This window comes from Blennius ocellaris (assembly GCF_963422515.1).
Source record: "Blennius ocellaris genome assembly, chromosome: 21".
Classification (NCBI taxonomy): Eukaryota; Metazoa; Chordata; class Actinopteri; order Blenniiformes; family Blenniidae; genus Blennius; species Blennius ocellaris.
Window position 1 is genome coordinate 15,679,095 of NC_137670.1, and position 21,168 is coordinate 15,700,262.

Genomic DNA, 21,168 nt, shown 5'->3' on the forward strand with positions numbered 1-21,168 from the left:
ATGAGTGAAAAACAAAAAACCAAATCACTTTGTAAATGAATCTATGTGAGAGCGGTTGGAACTCACCTGTTGAGATGTGGGAGAGGGCGCGCAGGTTTGGGAACGGCGGGTTTCCCCACAGAGTCACAGACGGCGGCGGGCCCCCCCTGGACGGGGGCGCGCCCCCGCAGGGCGGACGGACTCCGGCCCAGACGGGAGCTCCTCGGATCAGCTGGCAGAGGTTTCTGCGGAGCGCTGGGCTTCTCCAGCTCCTGTCGGGAAAGACGGGCGCGTCGAGAGAATGAATAGAAACCCCCACCAGGTGGCGCTCACAGTCAGACGATCACAGCCGAGAGGTCTGCCCCCCCCCTTCTGCATCCCTCTTTTCAAGCTCCAGGGTGCCCCTGACCGGGGAACTTGTTTTTGAGAGGATCTATCATATGGTTTTAATCTTCTTTTAAAACACTGAGGTCATCACAGAGGCCTGCGGTCTCGTCCCCATTTGGCGTCAATTCACTTCATCCTGACGGGCGAATTCCATAAAAGACACAAAGAGAAGGATCCACAGGGTTGAACCTTTGACCTCACTCACCTATAGAAGCATCCATAACACGTCGAACTGTAAATCAACTGTAAAGCATCATGTAATACCAGCAAGAAGCCGTCTAACTGGTTTCAGCTTTACTGCACAGCAGCGGGAGAGAACGAACCCGAACACAGTCCTTCGTTATGAAGAACTACCTTCAGTATAAAGTAGAACTATATCTGGAGTATTATGGGGCCCCGACATGTTTGTTTTCCTTGTGCTGGATGGGCAACCGGTCCAGAGTGTGACCTGGAATGACCTCCAGTGACCTTATTGGGGGAAAAAAACTAAAATTTAAAAAAACGATTGATAAATATTAACGCATCAGCATTTTTCCTCCTCATACCCGCCCCACACAATTGTCTCCAGGGGAGAGTTTTTCCTGTTGTCCTTCACACCTTGGAGCTGCCAGGCAGCTGCTGCCAACAGGAATCACAACAGCTGAGAGACTCTACATCCAAAAGCTCTGGCCAATAGCTGCTGCATGTCGCCTTCTGAACAGGTGGATGAGCAAGAAAAGTCCCCGTGAAATAAAATGATTCCTCTTTTTTTTTTATGTTTTTGAGTCCGTTTGAACATATTCTTCATGTTTCATTAATCATGACTTTTGCTTTTATTCTACAATATTTCTGTTTATTTCTCCTATTCATGTTAAATAATAACATATCCCATCTTTTACTCTATTATTACTCATTTTGTGGTTACAGACTAGCCTCCAACGGCCAAGCAGATATATTCAGGAATAAATCCCAGTCATATATAAATACTTTTTAATACTGTTTTATCACCAATTTGTAAAAGAAACAGTGGAAAATGGGAGCAAACTGCAACTGAACAAATTTTAGAAATATATTGCAGTGGAAATAGTAATAATGTGAACCAGTTTTCATTATTCATACGGTTCCCAAAAGGTTAAACCACGATCTCTGGTATTTATTACGGGCACCTTATGGTTCCTTGCAGGCTGGAACTGGCTTGTACGTTTGTTTGTGTTTTTCCTTTATTGTTTTTCCTTATTTTCCCATTCGGAGTTTCCTTCTGAGCTGCAACTAATGAACATTTGTGTTTTTGTTGATTTGCTATCAAGATGAAATCGTCTAACGCGATTCTTTTCAACCCACACTTTAAAACCCAAATCTAGTCAATCAAAGCTCAACTCTATCAGAAAAAAGAAGAAGCAAATTCACAATTGGTAATTTCTTCGTAATTGTGCCGGAAAACAACCAACAAATTGTGTATCTGGGCAAACTTGGAGAGCGATCATCTCGAATCGCTGTTAATCTCTTCATAAATGTGTGTTTCTCGTTCTGCTTCTCTCTATCTCTGTCTCTCTTCTCTCTATATTCTCCAAGGACACAAGTCAAACTGGATTAAAAATAAACAGAGACTCAGGGTGCTGGGGGATTTAACCCCCCCCCCCCCCCACAACCTTTAGCTTTCTTTTCCCCGACACTCCGACAGCCGGCGTTGCCATAACTAAACTCCATGGAATAGTCGTGGCAGTCGGTTTGCCACCCTGTGATATTTGGAAAATTCCTTCTCACTTCAGTCGCCGGCGCCCTCCCTCCGAGTCGCGCCTCGTTTTTCATTATTTATGTCGTGGTTTTTGTTGTAGGATTCACGTCTCGCTTCGGAGGGCGCTACTTCTGGGGCTGGCCTCGTTATTTCACGGGACGCAAAAGGGCCGTGGAAGCAGTCGACATCAGAACGCCAATCTGAGCACTTAGCAAACATCATCATGTCGCCGGTTGGGTATTAAAGGCTGTAGCTCCAGGGACGCGGCGGGGGGAAATTACAGTAAGTAACATCATCAGATAAAAAAAGGTTTCCCACTGAGGAAGCAGGAAGCTCACTCACCATGACCATCCTGCAGGAGTTATGATGTGACGCGCTGTGAAAAGACGCCCCCCTGGGTGCGACGTGGATGTGAGGAGGGGGGGCCCGGTGGGGCGGAGGCACCGGCGGTCTCGGCTGCCCGGGGCCCGGGGACAGGGACAGGGTGAGAGACAGAGGGACCGGGTGTCTGAGGTGAACCGGAGGGCACTGGGGGAGCCTGCGCAGGCTGTGGGAGGGGTAGGGGGCCGGTGGAGGGCCAGACTCCGGCCCCCGGTGTGGAGACTGCAGAAAGATGAAAGTCAGAATCCAGAGTCGGTCAGCGGAGGGAAACGGTCTGTTTTGTATCAGAAACATCAACGTTCGCCTCTCCTCTTCCTCTGCCCTTCTTCCTGCCGCTTGTCAAAGACATAAATCAAGCAATCCCTCTTGTTGCTCCGTTTTCCCTCCAGTCCTCCGCAGGTACCTTATCAAAGCTCAAGACCAAAGACGGTCTCATAAGCAGCCACTTGGCCTTACGTAAAGATGGACAAGGCTAAGGAGCCCACACGCAATTCCCACTGAGGCGGACCAGACGGGGGAACCAGCCAAAACGCGAGTGTGCCTGATATTTAGACGTGGCCAGATGTGCCCGGCTTAAACACACACAACATAACACATACAAACGCTCGCACACATGGCAGTTTAACACAGCTCCCGACGACTGGAAAATGACCTCACCTGCACTGTTGCTTACATCAAACAGCCTTACATCCTTTCTTGTCTTACCGGCGGCGGCGAATGAAAACCACATGTTGCTAACCGAAAGCACCGATCTCGCGGTAATGCACAACAGCTTGCCTCGCTCGGCGCGTCGCCGCGCGGCACGAGCGCCCCCCCCCACCCCCCGACACGATCTCCGCTCGTCCTTTTACGACGCGTCAGTCCACATTACGAACACCGTCGGGGCAGTGGCGGGGCGGTTAACGGGCTCGGTGCGGTGGCCACACGAGTCAAAAACACATTCCCCTTCCCTTGCAGATATTAGCGACAGGACGACTTCAGATGTCAAGCTAGCGGCAGCCCCGCCACTCTTCATGTGCGAAACGCGCAGAGAAATCAATTCCTCCCTTTCTACGAGACGGCCGTTAATGACAAGAGATGTATTCAAGCTTGAACACGCTGCTCACCACAGACTCCATTATCATCACCTCTTCTACATGACCACATGGAGGTGCCGGTGGGGGGGGGGGGGGGGGGGCAGGGGGGTGATTTAATTGGATTTGAATGAGCTGCCATTTGTGTGAAAACAACACGTCAATCCAGCTGAAAATGATTTGCCTTATCGAAGCAGCTGCGGCAGGAATGTTACAGCCACCGATCATCTGTTGCTAAGCCGCCGTTTGTCCGCCCGGGACGCGGTACAAATGCCCGCTAAGTCGTTACAGGGATGTGTTTCTAACGAGCCTGTCAGCCGCAGACGTGTGATCTTAGTGACCTTGAAGATGGTGGCGGTGTGTGGTAGAGGCGGGGCCGGTCGAGATGGAGACGCCGTGCTCACTGGAGGAGGCTGGTTAGGAGCCGACAGTCCGCTGACTGATCTGTGATGCAACAGAGGGAAAAAAAAAAAAAATTATTATAACAGTAGTTACAAAGGTAATACGTCTCAAATTGTTGAATCAAAACTAATTAATTCATTTCTGTGCGTGACCAATTCGCAAAATCTTGCCAATACAAACCACAGACGTCTCATATTTTCATGTTTATAAACCTCGCCGCGTGAAACAAAGACATGAAATATCATAGGTTATTTAATCATCCCGCCGTGACTACACACCTGAGCTTTTCAATTGGGTTCTTTTTACTGGCGAAGAGCAGGCCGAGTAAAGTTTTCTTCTTGATGCAGATGATCAGCCCGGCTCCCAGGAGGGTGAGGAGAGCCACAAGGATTCCCACCGTCAGAGTCGAACCATCTGTTCAGATACAAAAAAAAATAAAAAAAAAAAAAAATCGAGAAAGCAGAATTTGATTCTGATTGTTTTATCGTCTACGGTTCTTGGCGAACTTCACGTTCCCACAGATTATACACAGTATTCCTACTCAGAAGTGGGAAACTCTTTCACTGCTTCCTGGAAGAAATCTGAGCACGAGTCAACAATATATGAAGCTCTCTCCGCACGCACCACTGTGAAGCCTGAGAATAGCCACTCCACGACATCAAAAGGCATCTTGGCATTTAAAGTCATCCAGAATCGCCGCTCACTTACCTGCGAGTCTGACGGGTCCACTGTCAACACTCCCTCCAAAACCTGCCTTGTCACAGAAGGGAGGCTCCCAGTGAGCCTCGCAGTGACAGTTCTTGTTGTTGTTGCAAACCTGAAGTGTACGAAAAGGACACCGTAAGGTTTCAGTGTGTGTTAATTACCGCACCACCTTTTGGAACTCTAAATAGGTGGAAAAATCTGTATCTTATTACATCCAGACAGTATAGCCTGGATACATGGAAGATGGTTGCATAAAAAGAATGAGCACTCTCTCTCTCTCTCTCTCTCTCTCTCTCTCTTACACCACTTTTTTTTTTTAATATATAATCTCTCATTTTCCTGCTATGCAGAGTCGGTTGGGGTGGAAAAGTCAAGCAAGATTCTCTATATGGGGTAATCCGGACCAGGTGGGGCTTTTTTTCTTTTTTTTTTTTTCTTCCTCCAAGGCAACATCTTGATGCGATCTGTGCGTGCAAGGGTAGTACCCTCTCTCCTCGAAGAGCAACGTCCTTTTATTTCAGAGAGTAAAACATAGATATGTCTTAACCAGAGCAAGACAAACAAATCTGGTCTTACAATAACTGGAGAGGTTTCACTTTATGAGACAGACACAACTATTTCTTTTGTTTTTTTATGTTTAATGAGGGAACAAATTAACCAGTCACAGCCACGTCGACATTCCAGTGAACTTAAATACCACGAAGCTCCATATTTCCTCTGTAAGGTTGCCACACATAGAAATGTAAAAGATGGTGTTCAAGTAAAATCCAATATCCATCCTCTGCACCACAAAGTCACACTGGCTGTCGCTGCTCCCAGCGTTTTGTCAGTCAAAAAAAAATGTTAAAGTCTGGAGTTCAGATTTCAATGCAGTTTTAAGGACAAGGACGACTGCCTTGAAGTATGATAAATGACACTTAAAGTTAAGTATAAATGAAATCATTATATCTAATTGATTGAGTCTTTGAGCATTCAGGGTGATTGATTACAAGCCACAGTAAACCCACCATCCGCTGGAGTGCATACTGGGCATTTTGCAAATATCGTGGTAAAAATGAGCTTCTGGAAAGTCACATTCGCTGTGTGAGGATGGGTTTGAAATGCCCTGCTATCGCATTAATTCTTCACAGCTCCGAAAGGATAAAAGGTAATGTACTCACCCCCCGACCACTGCACTTGGCTGAACACTGGAGCACACCGAAAACACTGATATTCTGGCACTGACGATTCAGGCACATCTGAAGCAGACAAAGGCATAAAAAATTGACAGCGTGAGCTCAAAGAGCATGTCAGTAATGCTCTCAATCCTTTAATCTTTAAGGGAAAAAAACTAAACAAAAAGAAAACAACCGCATTCAGCTCACTGGTTCCCTTAATTTACAACTGACAAACCACTTCAACTCTAAATCAGCGCAGCATGAAATGTAATGACGACACCACTGGGAATTCTGAGGAGGGAAGTAAAACTGATTTTACAAGTTATGATGTGTCTTGTTAGAGGCGCCACACCCAGATTCAAAATGTGAAGATGAGCTTGGAAGCAGTGGGGGACAGAGAGCGGATGGTGTGCAGACCAGGGCGAGGCCGGAGGCCCCCCCCCCCCCCCCGAGGGTGGACACTCACAGACAAGTACATTAACCCAAATTATGTAACTGTATCGGTGACCGACAGGTAAATTAATGACTGCTGGGAGATGCCAAATAGACTAAATCACGGTAAGTCAATCGAGTGTCTGTGCTTGTACGGGTCAACAATGACAAGAGGACACACCCCGAGGTACTTCATAAAATATCTTACTTGGAGACACATTCATTTATTCCAATCTTATCACGCAGCGATTGTAGAGGACATCGATATGCCGTTTTGCACAGCATTAAATATGTCTCCCAGCTGCAGTGAGAAGTGAGTGAACGTCAAGAAAAGATTAAAATTCTAAATTGTGTAGAAAATACAGTCGAGAGATATTATTGCCTCATTAACTTTTGAACTGGATTGACATGAAACTATAAAACTATAGCATGCCTATAACATAACGTAACGTAACATAAAAAGTAAACTCTTTTACTAATATTCTTTGTCAATGCGGTCAAGATCGATACTTAAATTAAAAATCTGTTTTGTATTTTCTTTTCCGTGTCAAGTGGAATAATGTTTGTTATTTTTCTTCATCTTCTTGTTTCAAATAGTCAGAAAATGCAAAGCAGTGTGTTATCTGAACTCATCTTGATGCTTCTCCCTACGTGAATGAGTGCATTAAACGTTACATAAAGTCTCAATATGAAGTGACTGATCAGTCCTGGGTGGACTGTTGTCTTTGGGTAATACGCTTTTATCCCAACAGTCTAAAAACCTACATTTAAGGCGATTCCATGACTCTTAAATGTGTGTCTGCCTCTGTGTCTTGGTCCTGGGCAGTTGGCGATATTATTGCTGTGTAAAAGTATTTAAGCTTCACCCATTCAATTTCATTATCCATTCATTCACAATCTATGGAAATATATAATACATTATTGAAGTATAAATGAACAGGTTTTAAAGTTGTGAAAGAGGTTTTGCCATCCTGTCTTTGGGCTACGAACGTCTTCATTATCAGGCCTCTGCAGAGTTTCATACATCAGGGAAACACACAAACACAGTAATTGCCGACGACTCTGGTCATATATGCTTATTTTATGTTTTCCATGCAACAACAAAAACAGCAACAACAAGGACAGTTCTATTAAGACGGTAAAGCAGACACTCTGGACAAAAGCGTCAGCGCTCACCCTTCCATCTCCACACTTGGTGCCTGTGAGGACCAGGCCGGGGTCCGGCATGTCGTCACCCAAGTAGACGTGCGTCCCCCTGCACAGAATCTTTCCCCCGTCGTGAAGGGGAATGTTGGTCTCTATAGAAACAGCGTTGGTGCCTATTACTGGGCGGTTCGCCCCTCCTTGACACTGGATTTTGCCACATTTCGCATCTCTGCAAACACAACGAGGAGAATGGCGGCGACGCCGTTATGACACCGCACGGCACAGTTTTCCCAATTGTGTACACAGGGAATTACATTTCCTCTCACTCTCGCTGACCAATTAGAGAAACATTTGCATTTCTAATGACTTATATACTAATTGATGAACCAAGTTCAGCTCCAGAATAAATAACTAATATTCTCACATCATTAAAAAATGCATTATGTAAATGTATTTTTAATGGTTAGTCTACTACAAATCTGTAACTTCTTTCCATTCAAGTCAATTAGTCGGGTTTGTTTGCTGCCGAGTGCTAAAAAAGCCAGACTGGGTGTTACTGTTGTCTTTGTTATGGTATTAGGTGAAAAATAATTTATTGTGAAAGCTGTGAGAGAATTACAAACAAGAAAGGGAAAAAAAACTCAAACCATGCTGACGGTAAAAAGTATTCACAGCTTCAATTATTTAATCTGGTGAAAACAGCATAATAATGACCCCTTTGAAAGAAATGCCTGTGAGTGTTTTAGGTTATTTATGTTTTAGGATGAATATTATTGTTGTGGATGTTTACCTGTTTTACTATGATATTGACCTGACCTATTAAAATCACTTATTCCTCTCAAATACACAAAAGATACGAGTAAATGGTAGATTAATTAGTTGTTGTGGTCAAAATAGTAAATTAGGTATGTTTTTAGGGTTTTATTTATCCAATTTAATGAGCCGGCTCGACTACACCTGTAAATAAAGTAACTCAAGGGGCAAGTACACCGGCTTCCTGCCTCTTAACAAGGAAGTGTTTGCAGGTAAAACACATAAAGAGATCAGTACAGATCCTATGAGAACATCAAGTCTTACCGTGCATCACATTTGGCAAAGGAACCTTTCGAGTCCTTGCCACAGTTGCCATAAGGATCTCCTGCTGAGTTGACCCTTTCAAAGCAGATACCTGGAGCTGGTTTGGCTCCTAGAAGACACAATAAGGAGCATTATGATGGTGAACCACCATTTTTGATCTGTTCACGGACCGTACCAACCAGTAAGGGGACTTTTTCACCCACCTTGGCCCCACAGCGTGATGCACTGCTGCTCATGAGTCTGGCAAATGCCGTTATAACAGTAGCCATCCACATTTTGGCAGGCGTGGCCATCATGAAGGTACACGTTCGAGGGGCAGTGGGGGCTGATGCCGGTGCAAAACTCTGGCAGGTCACAGGAGTTGCTGGATTCACGGCAGGGGGTGCCAGCTGGCTTCAGCTACACTCAGATGGACAAAACAAGTAACACACATGAAGCCCAAGAATTCAAATGAAGCTTTGATAAAATAAGAGCCAAAAAAAAAAGAGAGAGAGAGACAGAAACATCCACACAACGGTAAAACAATATTTTCATGCCAAAACACATGTGGAAATGCTTGGACATGACAGATTAATCAGCGAACTTATTACCTGACAGTCCTGGCAGCACTGCCCATGTGCACACACAGCGTCTCCCTTCAGAGTGCAGGTTGTGGCGTTGCAGCAGGGATTCATACATTCCTTCACATAGAGGAAAAGAGGGCAAGCGGAGGAAGAAATGTGAGAAACGGCGAACAAAAGTAAAGAGAAATTAACTCGGCATAAAGAGATCATATTTCACCTCAGAGCAAAAAAAGGCTAAGACTTTGTTATCAGAGGGAATGCAGCCCGAGCAGGACTCCATAGCAACTTAAAAAACTGGCAAGAGGAAAGAAAAACACAATTTCTAGCGTTCAGAATACCAAAGTTCCATCTGACAGGATTTCCAGACCCCTGAAACCATGAACTGTACTGTGAAGTAAATAGTGAAGTGAAGAGGAGAGAAAAGAAAAACACTTTTAACCAAAAACGATATGAAGAATTTGGCTTATATCAATCAGATAGAGAAAGTAAACAACAGTACAGATGGTTGATTAAAAAGAAAATGTCACATTAGATAGCGTCTCGTCATAAAATATTCATATTTGGAGTGGAATACAGACTGCAGTGGTGTTAGCCCGCTCGCCTCATGGCCAGGATTTCCTCACTTTAAGTCGGGACGGGCTTGAGGTCAATTCTGCGCGTGCTTTGATTTTCTCCAGTTTAATTCCACAGTCCAAAAAACATGTATTTTAGTTTAATTGGTTGCTCTATTGCCTCTAGTTGTGAATACGAGTGTGTGTGGTTGTTTGACCTCTGATGGACTGAGACTGAGACTGCCCCCCCCCCCCCCCCCCCCCCCCAGTCGCTCTGATGTACACAGCCGTAAAGAAGATGGATGGAATCAAACATAATTGCTCATAAAATAGCTTGATTGGCTTATTGTGTAAATTTATGCTCTCATGCAGCGTGGTAGGACTCCTCTGCACCGTTGCATTATATCAAGAAGCATACCAGCAGGTTGTAGCACCCAGAGGTTAACACTTCCCTCCTCTAACTAATTATACAATCTGTGGGCAGGTGGGTGTAACAATCACAGCCTCAACAGTACTGAATACTAATGCAACAGTGTGATATCCACCTACACATTAAAATGTACCCTCTTACTTTTAACACTATGCAGTTCATGGAATGAAGAATGAATTTTGCATTTGAATTATTATTATCATCAAACTAGATGGCTACGGATCCTATAATAAAATGGCTGCTTGCTATTCTTTGCGTTTCCCTATTCAAGATTATTCAAGTAATGCAACAAATCCTCTGTTTGTCACATCAAAGATGCTAAAAAGACACAATATTGTCGACCTTAATACACTAGCTGTAATGCATAAGGCGCGTAATTGTAATCTTCCACCTCATGTCCAGAAGTTATTCAAACATCGAGAGTTGATATAGCCTCAGGAGTACCGGGTTCTTTTGGGTTAAAAATGAGACAAGAACACATTTTTAAAAAGTAGATGCGTTCCTGGAAAAGGGGTTAGTCTTTGGAACAAATTGGACGATAACGTCAAAACAATCGTATATGCTTAAAATCTTTAAAAAGCGGTTCAAGCTCACTACTTTTGAAAAAAATCGAGCTCAGGAAAGACAAGATTAAAAGTAACTGTGTTCCTTTAGAGCATTGATTCTTAGAGCTTGGGTCGCACAAGATTTTATTCAGGTCGCCAAATGAATTTGCAATATCACTTAGTCTTTTAAGATTTATATTTGCGGTACACATTTGAGCCACACGAGGCATCATAACTCTACTCCACTCCCAGTTTCCGCCCTAACAGTTGAGTCACTGTGAGCCTGAAGTTAGCAACAAGAAATGGATGCTTGGCTCATTGAAAAGAAAGAACCAGCTAAAAAACAGACTGCAGCTAATGCTCGCCAACCTGCCGCCTGTGAAGGAAGCCAGCATACGAGTGGGCGTGAACCAGTCCCAGCTTGGCTAAAGACCAGACTGCGGCTAATGCTAGTCAAAATACAAAGACTATTTTTTTAAACTATGGTTTTATGAATTGTTCCAATCCCAACCAAGAACCACAGCCTATGTGTGTCATCTGCAGTTAAAAAGACAACAACCTGCAAATGAGAGTTTGAAGCCGACTGAACTAAAAAGGCATTTGGAAACGTTGCACTGCGAGTTGGCAAATAAATCACTGGACTTCTTTAAAAGGAAGGCGCACGAGATCAAATCATCGGCTGAAGAGAAATTGATCCTGCCTGCCGCAGTAGACATGGTTAGCACAATCACTGACGAAAAGTCAGATGAAAAATTAAAGTGCATCCCACCGAGTAATAACACTGTTTCCCAAAGAATTCCTGATATTTCAGACAACCTGAGGAGCAGCTTATTTGAAGACCAAAGACAACAGGGGATTTCTCCATCCAGCTCCATGAGAGCACTGATGTATCGGATTCTGCAGCGTTGTTGGTTTGCAGGCGGTGTGTGTGGGAAAATGAATTGGTGGAGGACTTGTTATGTTGCTTGACTATTCCTACTGGAATGACGGGTGAAGATATATTTAATGTGTTGGATTACTACGTGGTTACAAAGTGCAGACTGGCCTGGAGCAATTGTGAAGGCATAACAAGTGACGGGGCCGCGAATCTGACGGGCAGAAACAGCGGAGTTGTGAAAAGACTCACAGAGGCAGCTGGAACGTAAATCGAGGAATACCTCCCGATCTGGACAAAGCACTGAAAGAAGCCATCCGAGGCAGTGCGCTCAACAACCGTCTTTTTGATCGACCGCGCGCCGACATGGGGGCGGAACGTACGCACCTGCTGTTTCCTACAGAAGTGCGCCGGCTCTCCAAAGGCAGAGTTCTTACCAGAGTTTATGAACTGAGAAATTAAATCCATGCTTTCCTCCTTGAGAAGAAGCCCCCCCTCCCCCCCCCCCACTTGCTGATCTGTTCACTGATGAATGGCTCCTAACATTGTCCTATCTGGCAGATTATGTTTTCATCTCTCAACGAGCTGACTTTGAAAATTGCGTGACAAAAGGTGGATTGAAAACCCCCTTTGAATTTGAAGGCCCAGAGTCAGTGCTGGACCTGCTGGACTGACTCCAGCTGTTACAGCTGAGCAGCGATCGCACACTGAGAAGAAGACATGGATGCATGGCTTTGTCTTCATTCTGGATAAGCATCTCATCTGAATAGCCTGTCCTCGGTAAGGGAAGCTCTTTGCTTCTCGTCCCTTTCGCATCCACATACAAGTGTGAAGTGGGCGTTTCTGTTTTGACAAAAAATAAAGACAAAACACATAAACAGACCGAACGCTGGGATGCGATACGAAAAAGCAAGCAGGCTCATGTATCACATTAACAAGGTCTAAATAAAACTGCCTCAAAAGAAAATATTCATGATGAGTAGAAGGCAATGTGCCTCAGGAGATCTGAAATGGAATATACCGGGTGTGATCAACAAATGTGTTGTTTTTTTGACTGTTTAATTGATTGTTTGATAACAATAGCTGCCCTTAAACACAAGCCTGATTGTTCTGATAACATGAGCATCTAAAAAAAAAACTTTAATGAAACGTGTTTTTGATAGTATGGCTATTGAATGTTCATATCGTTCTGATAACGGTTTGTTTTTGCTGATGAGGAAAAGAGAACCTGTTAACTTCCTGAAATGCACTTATTTCTGCCTGATTTAAAAGCAATGAAAATGTAGGCTATGTTTTACTGAGAGAAAATAAAAACAACGGCGTAGCCTGTTAACTCTGCCTAAAAGCTTTTATTTAGTGTGATTTACAACGTATTTAGAATGTGTATATGTGTTCAATAATGCATCCATGTATAAAATGGCTGGTTTATCTATTCAAGATAAATAATTTAAAAGAAAAGTTTGGGCAACACTGATGTACAGGGTTAGGAAAAATACATTTCTGTTTTTGTTTTTTTTGTTTGCATTGTGTGTTGTGTTGACGGAATAAACTATTACTACTATTGTGAATGTGTGTTCAGCGTGTGATCAACATCTCAGACTTCTGTTTGTTGTATAAATAGTTGGACGCTTTGAATCTATATTGAACAGTGAGACCTTCACAGCAGAGAGAGGGAGACGCTATCTGTACCATATTAACCATCTCACGATGGAGGACCATCTGTTTCATGTTAACCCTTATCGTGACCCGTGCACGGTACCAATCAGCAACTCTCTGCCTTATGATACAAAGTGGAAGCCAGAATTCAATCAAGGCTCAGAGTACATGATATGTCCTGTATGTGTGTGTGTGGATGCCTGTGCATACATGATCTCCCACAGGGGCAGGTTGATAGTGGTGGTGGGGGGGGGGTCGACTCTTTCCCGTCTTGTGCAGTGAGAGTCTGGAGGAAGCAGACGGACAGAGCTGGCAGGGGACACAGCTGACATGATGGGCCTTCCAGAACTTCTTTCAGCATGAAAACCATTAAGGGCCTTTCCCATAGTCTCCGGGGCCAAAAGAGGCAGAGGAGTCGCGCTGAAAAGAAGTCGTCTGTGATTGCGGGGAGAGGGACCCGGGCTTTTTAATGAGGCTGTTTAATGGTGGAGAGAGGTGCTGCCTGAGCACTCTGATCTGGCCTGGGTTGGCACGACGCGGCTCCACTCTTTGGAGAGCTTTATTATTGCTGCTGGCGCAGGCCTGAGGGCTTACGTTGGTTCTTTGTGTTTCAGGACAAGGCCACTTTCAGCCCGACCGCGGCCAAGAGCCCGAGCAGCTCACAAAAAGACTTTTGCTGGGCATAAAGGTGTAAACAGATCACAAAATACAACAGGGCGTTCTCTCATTCGGGGCTATTATGTAAGTCAAGAAATCCTTCCAAATCATATCACATTATCGTGACTCTGCGCTCGTCGGCACGTCTCTGTTTGACAAAGAGCTGCATCGTGATGAACTGTTTTATCACCCCGCAGTGGGAAGAGTTAGCAACATGGGCCACCATTACCTTTGCGCATGACAACGCTGCAAATCATTGGAATAATTCACAGGTTGAAAGGGCGAAACTGTCAGGGATATAGTTCTATTTTTCTACGAGTGGATTTCAACACAATACAGTCCCAAACACCTCTTCACACGGCACACAGATTTATTTTCACACTCCCGAAATTCTGAGAAATGTCCTCGCATCCCCTCATTAAATTTCAAACCAAGGCCAGCAATTTGCTTTTTCCTTGAACTACGTTGTTGTGGTTTTTCTGTGTCAAGCTTTCGCCAACAAAGCCCCTCAAACGTCTCCCATTTCATTAAATGTGTGAAGCGTCCTCTCGAAACGGTAAAGGCGAGTGGCTTTGGCCAGTCGCACTCTCACCTCCAGTTCTCCACAGTCGCACTCCTCTCCCTCCTCCACATAGCCATTGCCGCACTTCTGCCCGCCGTACAGCACTTTCACCTCCGGCATGTTGAACAGACACATGCCGACTCCTTTTTCGAAGCTTGCCGTGAGGTCCTTCTTGCTGCAGCTGCTGAACACCGTGGGGAACGGATACCTGCGAGCAGAGGGGGGGGGGGTTGTTTGGTGAGTGACACAAATGAGTAGAGACGAGGAGGAGGAGGAGGAGGAAGACCACCGAGAACAACAAGGACCCTCTTCAGTCTGGTGGAATCAGTGGAATAATTGCTGCTAATCAAAAAATCAATTAAGAGGAAGAGTTCTGCATCTCCTCCAAAGCTCCATCAGCTGCACAGAGCCACTGTGACCTCACTCTCTATGGGCCGAGAGACAGAGAGAGGAAGAGAGAGAGAGAGAGAGGGAGAGAGAGAGAGAGAGAGGGAGAGAGAGAGAGAGAGGGAGAGAGAGAGAGAGAGAGAGAGAGAGAGATCTGATTAGACATATTTTACGAGACAGCCGATCATAAAAGCTCCAAACCAAAAAGTGCTTCCTTTGCAAGACTTGCAACGCCCATAAATTTGGGTGAAACGGGAGACTGTGTGTTTTTAATATTGTTTTTGGAACGGCGAGAGGGTGGTCTGCTCCGTGGGGAGAGCGCAGAGCCCCGGGGCCTGTGTCTGCCAAAATCTTTGTTAAAGACCTCGTGTGGCTTTATTGAGCATTTCTGTGATAATATAGGACCTCGGATGACAGTGTGCGTATAAAATGTGCATGGACAGCTCCAGATTGTATCTCATCCTCTATGTGGCTGTTGATATAAAGGCACAATAACAAGATTTTTAATACCTATACAGACACTATAAACTTTACTGCTGGAGGGTCTGAATGGGAGAGTCTGCACATAATTTTCACACTTTTATCTGTAATTGTCTTTGTGTGCAAAGATAATGGCACTGGAGAGGAGATTTACTTCAACTTATATGTCCAAATATCACTTTCAGCATGCCCCATAAAGAGCTATTGAATTTTTAATTCTAATTTTTGAAATTTATGTTAAGCACCTCTCAAGTGCTCCCAACGCCCACGCTTGTGTGGTGTGTAGACTTTTTCTTCTTCGCATAGGTCAGTGAGACTTTTCCTTTTCCGCGCGCTGTCCTTATGTGGTGGCTAATAAATAATGAATAATAATAATATTGAGCACAGCAACAGCGGCTGCAAAAGACCCGACAGCAGGACCTCAGGAGGTCCAGTCAAACCGCACAATCAGGTGTCTTGTGAAACTTTGCTCGCAATGATTTAGCGATTTTAACTCAAAATGCATTTATTTTAATTCATTCAGCGGGACGAGAAGCCCAGAGAAGTAAACAGAGTTTGCTTATTTCCATATACTCAGTGCATAATGCATTTTCCAAAATGACAGCAAGGGAAAGTGGTGACTTTGTGAAGTACGTCAGACATGCTGAGTCAGAGGGAACAATGCAATAGTTTTTTTTTTATGCAATTGGAAATAACTACAGTTCTTTCAATAGGTACACATCAAGAAAAGCTCATACATGAGTACCACTTCTTGGAGAGCCTGAGACACGATTTGAAGGGCTAACAAAGCTCTATAATTGTCATTGGCAGCCTAATAAATGCAAATCGCTGAGGATTTTCTATCAGTGATACACGAGTTTAAATGTGGTGGAGCTGCTGATTTGTTTGTGGCTTAGGCTGAAAGCTCACATCAGACCCACTGGCTGCAAAAGAACATTTTGCCTTTTGTGTTTTTGACTCCCAAAAAGAAGACATTTCTGGCTCGCTGTTGGCAAATCATTCAAAGTAGGTTTCTTCTATGGTTGGGGATTCACATCTAATACAGCTTTTAAAACGTCAGGGCACTGTGAATGTCTTGACATTGCCAAATTCTTGTTTTCGATTTCATCAACCATTACTGCTGACCCCAACTTACCTATAGGCTGTGTTTGGTGAAAGAGTAGAAGTGGATCTCCAGAAACTCTGGATTCAAGTGGAAGATCATTGCGGGTTTGTAATGAATTGAAATAGCAAAAGGAAATGTCAATGTAAAATTATGTATTATATCCGTAAATGCATGTAGGTTTTCCGCTTCTCCTCTCTGATGTACAGCTGTCAAGGTTTCTGTTCAACTAAAGGGTCACTTCCTTCTCAACTGCTGTTGTTAATTTCCTCCACCCCCCCCCCCCCCCCCCACTTGCCCCTGAAGCTAGAACCAAAACTACTTGCTCAAGTTGCAACCCCTTTTGAGGCATTCATTCAATTTCCATGAACTCAGCCCTCTTCATCAATTATGAGCCCATGCAATGCATGACAAACACTCCTTGCATCCTTGTTTCTTCCTGTTTTTTTTTTCTTTTTTTGTAACTCTGAGATAGGTGAGCGGCTCGGGGATCCAGCTGTTCTTTATGAGAGGCAATACAGAAATAATTGGTCTACCCTGCAACAGTCTGGGGGTGGGAGAAGAAATAATGGCCGTGAAAAGGCAGAGGCACCGATGAATTACAGTGGATGGCATTTAGCAGCTGCAGTCCCCTGGGCTAGGAAAGCGGTGCCAGGGCCAGTTATGGCAGCCACATCTGGGTCGTACGGTGAACTGAGTACCCCCGAAGACAACCTAATAAAGTCTGGAGCACCAATCTGAACCTGCTGTCTTCAAGCCTATCCTCGTAAGGTTAGCTGTGTTTACGTCTGTTAAATCTGTACGTTTGCCTTTTTCCGACCTTATTTTCCTCCCGGTTCTACTCAAGTTCCATTATGGGATCAACGCTACTGTGGTTTGTGTTTCTTGCCGTCTAACCTGCAGTCAGTGCTTGACAGTTGGGGCTGGAGCCTCTGAGGTACTGCAGTTGATGTTGATAGAGTGTACAAAGCAATCACTCAGACTAAGCTGCTGCAACAGCCAAACAAGGCTTTAATGGATCTGTGGGAGGTCTGTGATAAAGAATTATTTCCAGGTCTATCTGAGGCCTCTATGACATGCCCCACACTGCGATAATACTGCGGTGATGGGGGCAGTCAGACAGCCCCGCTGCTTCAAAGAGGAGATGAACTGTGACAGATAACCCATAGTTTAGGAGATTGAGAGGAAATAACTTCCCCGCAAAGACTTTAGTGATAGCTTGGAAAGGAATTCCTCACAATTAAAAACCAAAACGACATGCTTTTTTTGTACTAAACCTTGATGATCTGCAAAGAAAGTCAAAATGTGGCTATCAACACAGTGTGGAGACATTTTGGACTTCCCACTTTGCTTGAACGACATGAATGTGTAAAAATGAAGGGAAAAAAACAACCTGCAACCAGTCCCTGGTACACATTTCTCATAACAATCTGACATAACCATGAGTAATTATTGTTAAGTATGAGTTTGTGGCAGTCTAAAGTCCTAATGCCAAGCCTTATGTCACTAATGTTTAGAAACCAACTTAAGGCAAAATACCACATTAAAGACACCGAGCCATATTCATTATCCTCATAGCCTGTGTGTCGTCGGTCTTCAGATCACAGAGACCTAGTCCATCCCTTCGACCACGTTTATGTCACATCTTTTCAATTTGCAAAAGCAAGCAGTGAATCCGATTGGCTGTCGTTTCCCGTAATGCATCTGCTGAAACGTTTTCTCACGTTTTTGAGGAACATTTTTGGGAGAAAATATAAAGAGTGCTAATACTGGCTGGGACTCTGTACTAAATGTGTTAACGTGACTTCATTGCATTTCAGAAGACCCCGATCTTATGGCCCAAATATGAAAGAAGTCAAGTCGGAGTTCACTGTGACATCTGTGAATAAGATGAATATTTTATACCAGAGAAACACAGATCCCTCATTCAGGGTTTCATGGATTTCGCAGATTCTTTTGTTGCATGTGGAGCCGGAGCTCTCGACGATGGCATGAGGTGATATGATCTGCTGTTGGCCTGAAGTGCCTGGCAGTCTAGCCCGTGTTGGACATACTGAAGAGCATTCACACTTTAATTTCCCCATGGACCCAATTAAACAAGGCATACTAGAGAGTTCCTGTTCTTCAGTGAGGCACAGGTCACATTTCCATGCCTTGGACTCACTTTCTGTGATTCCTGATGATTTCATGACAAGTGAACAATATCGGCCTCTGTCATATTGTGATACAGAAATGCAGTCCTTATCTCCCTCCGACAAAATATGGACTAAACATCTGCTCAGATTCTGCACACGTCCATTTCTTTAACCACAGTTTACGTATAACAAAGAGACTTTGGCACAGAACTAGAGTCATTAATGTTGACACATTCACCGCTTTCTATGCAAAGTGACAAAATAAACAATACCAATGAACACCCGGAAAATAAAGTCTATTTTGCCTGAATCACAGTGCAGTTTGTCAGAATCGATGGTGAAATGAAAGCTATTCTGTGTGAAACGCCACATAAAAAAAAAATACACGGTATCCAATTTTAACCTTGTGGTTGAGTCAGCATGCAATTCACCCTTCTATTATGCTCAGAAATCTTTTCCCTAGATTTGTTAACAATTTCAGAAAATAACTTTTTGTTATGACATTGGAAAGAAAAATAAAATGTTGATGAAAGAACCAAGCAGAAAAATCTTCTCAATGTTAATCATTGAACCTTTATATGGAGCTCAAATAAATGGAAAATCCTGTGAACCAAGCCCAAGACAAAGAGATGGATTTCTTTAGCATATCTTTGTGCCCATAAGTGTGTTCTTGTCCATGTCGCCAGAAGGAATTCATTTTCTGTCTCTGTGTGTGTGTTCCTGCCTGTGTTTTAAAGAGATGTAATCTCAAAGGATGAGAACCACCAGCCTGTTCTCATTTAGACCAAATAAGGGAGGGGGGGGGGGGGGGTGGAAAGATGGCTGGAGAGGGGGACACAACAATTGGCCGTGACCAGCTTGAACAGGAAACAAGCAGCGCTCTGTGCAGATGTGCAGCTGGCGTTGCGACAGCTTGCATTTTCACAGCCTATGCCCATGGACATCTTGGTCATTACTCTCCTGCCTATATACCATGATATACTTAGATATTTCGTGATTTTATTTCAGTTTTGCATCTTTTTTGCTTTCATTGACGTGAAGCACTTAGTGATCCTTACCTGTGAAAAGTGCCATATAAAGACATTTCACTTACTTTATTACTTACTCGTCTCCCAAGAAATATAACGTCAACAACAAAATACAAACACAGCACTCACAGAGTCCTTCAGACTGGCTGGCTATTGATGTTTGTTGGGTTTTTTTTGTTCCACTCCTCACAATTACTGAATGAAGAGGCTAATAATCAGCGGGGCTTTTGTACCAGCTCCTTCAAGTCCCAGCTTTTCGTCAAACAGTTCTGTATGATCACACTGATCTTATAAAAACCCAGTTTTCTGATTGGAAAAACATGGCAGTCCCTTTTAGAACAATGGACATCATTGAAGTGATTGCAGTGTGTGTGTGCGTGTGTGTGTGTGTGTGTGTGCGTGTGTGTGTGTGTGTGTGCGTGCACGGCAATATGACATTCTAAATCCTCACACTACATCAGATAAAGTCATATGCTGCCGCGGATCTGGAATTAATGGAAGAATCAGACGGCAATGGAGAGTTCCTAAAACATCCTCATTTGAATGGATTCCCTTCCTAATCCGGGATTAAATAGCACAGCAGCAATATGGTACAATAAAGAGTAGTAGAGAGGATTATTTTGAAACCAAGGATTAGATTATTTCTTTCTTTCATCTGCCAGAATGGAAATACACACTCTCCACGGGGAATCAAACAATGCAGAATGTATTCAAATCTTATTTGGTTTCTCTGTTGTCCAAAATTAGAACAAACAACGTTCTCCACACTTCGCGAAGTTCACCACTGTTGCTCAACGAAGATCGCTCGAGGAAAAGGTGGCAGGTTTTCCCTCCATATAAGCGTCTGATGGACAGTTTTCAGAGGTATTTAACTATTTAAAAGGAAGAGATTTTCCAACATTAAAGTTGCATGTATAATAAAGAACTGCATCGCTCAAGCTGTCTATAAGAAGAGGAGAATCGCAGAGACAGAAAGAAAATACAAGAAGACGAAAGAAGCAAAACAATTTACCTTCAACTTTATTCCGTTCTCTATTTTCATGGTCACCGTGTTGCCATTTTTGGAAAAGTGTGTGGTCGGGGTTAAAAATAAATCTACAGCTTTGTGCTGTTTTTTTTTTTTTCTTTCTTCTTCTTTTTTTTTTTGAAGTGTATAAATAAAAGTAGCGTTTCCATGTTTTTCATGGGTCTGATCCAAACCAAATACGAAGGGGATGTTTCCAGCATGAACACCAGTCAGAGGCTCCCACAGACCACAAGACCTTGGCTGGAGCGGATACACACCCCAACGTTCCCACCCAGAGCATCCTGTGCATCTGCTTGGGCCCCGCGACCGAACGCTAGGCGTTGCAGTCCAGGGCGAGCAATTATTTAATAGCTGCAAACTCGGTCGTAGACGTGTGTCTGACTTTTCGAGAGGTTGGCGTTTTCAGCCGGTGCCGTCTCTTGCTGCTGTTTTTGCTATACACACTTGCGTCCTTCTTCTGGAGATTGACCGCATCATGTCGGTCAGACTGTGCCGTCTTGGCCATGCACTGCCACTGAACCGTTGACTTCCCATTCAGAATGAGTCATATTGCCTCAGGACATTAGTGCAGCTGTTGGATCTGCCATAAACCCAACGGCCCAACAGCTAAGCGGCATCATTTGCTTACTGCTCAGCAGACAATAAATTACAAAAGGGAGAGCATGTGGAATAATATTTATGTAAGATCACAATCTGGGGTTTCTGAGACACTCGTATT

At 44.0% G+C, this 21,168-nt stretch overlaps 1 protein-coding gene across 1 annotated transcript in view; it reads right to left on the reverse strand.

The window, feature by feature from the left end:
* The window catches only part of adam12a (ADAM metallopeptidase domain 12a), a gene marked incomplete at its 5' end in the record, with an annotated part of 79,744 nt that overhangs the window by 1,902 nt on the left and 56,674 nt on the right, over window positions 1-21,168 (reverse strand). The window contains 11 exons of the mRNA XM_080516823.1: window positions 67-251; window positions 2,423-2,683; window positions 3,876-3,978; window positions 4,215-4,350; window positions 4,645-4,753; window positions 5,802-5,879; window positions 7,407-7,605; window positions 8,454-8,562; window positions 8,657-8,852; window positions 9,044-9,133; window positions 14,322-14,499. Of these exons, the coding sequence (XP_080372949.1) occupies window positions 67-251; window positions 2,423-2,683; window positions 3,876-3,978; window positions 4,215-4,350; window positions 4,645-4,753; window positions 5,802-5,879; window positions 7,407-7,605; window positions 8,454-8,562; window positions 8,657-8,852; window positions 9,044-9,133; window positions 14,322-14,499 (1,644 nt within the window). The remainder of the gene's footprint in view (window positions 1-66; window positions 252-2,422; window positions 2,684-3,875; window positions 3,979-4,214; window positions 4,351-4,644; window positions 4,754-5,801; window positions 5,880-7,406; window positions 7,606-8,453; window positions 8,563-8,656; window positions 8,853-9,043; window positions 9,134-14,321; window positions 14,500-21,168) is intronic.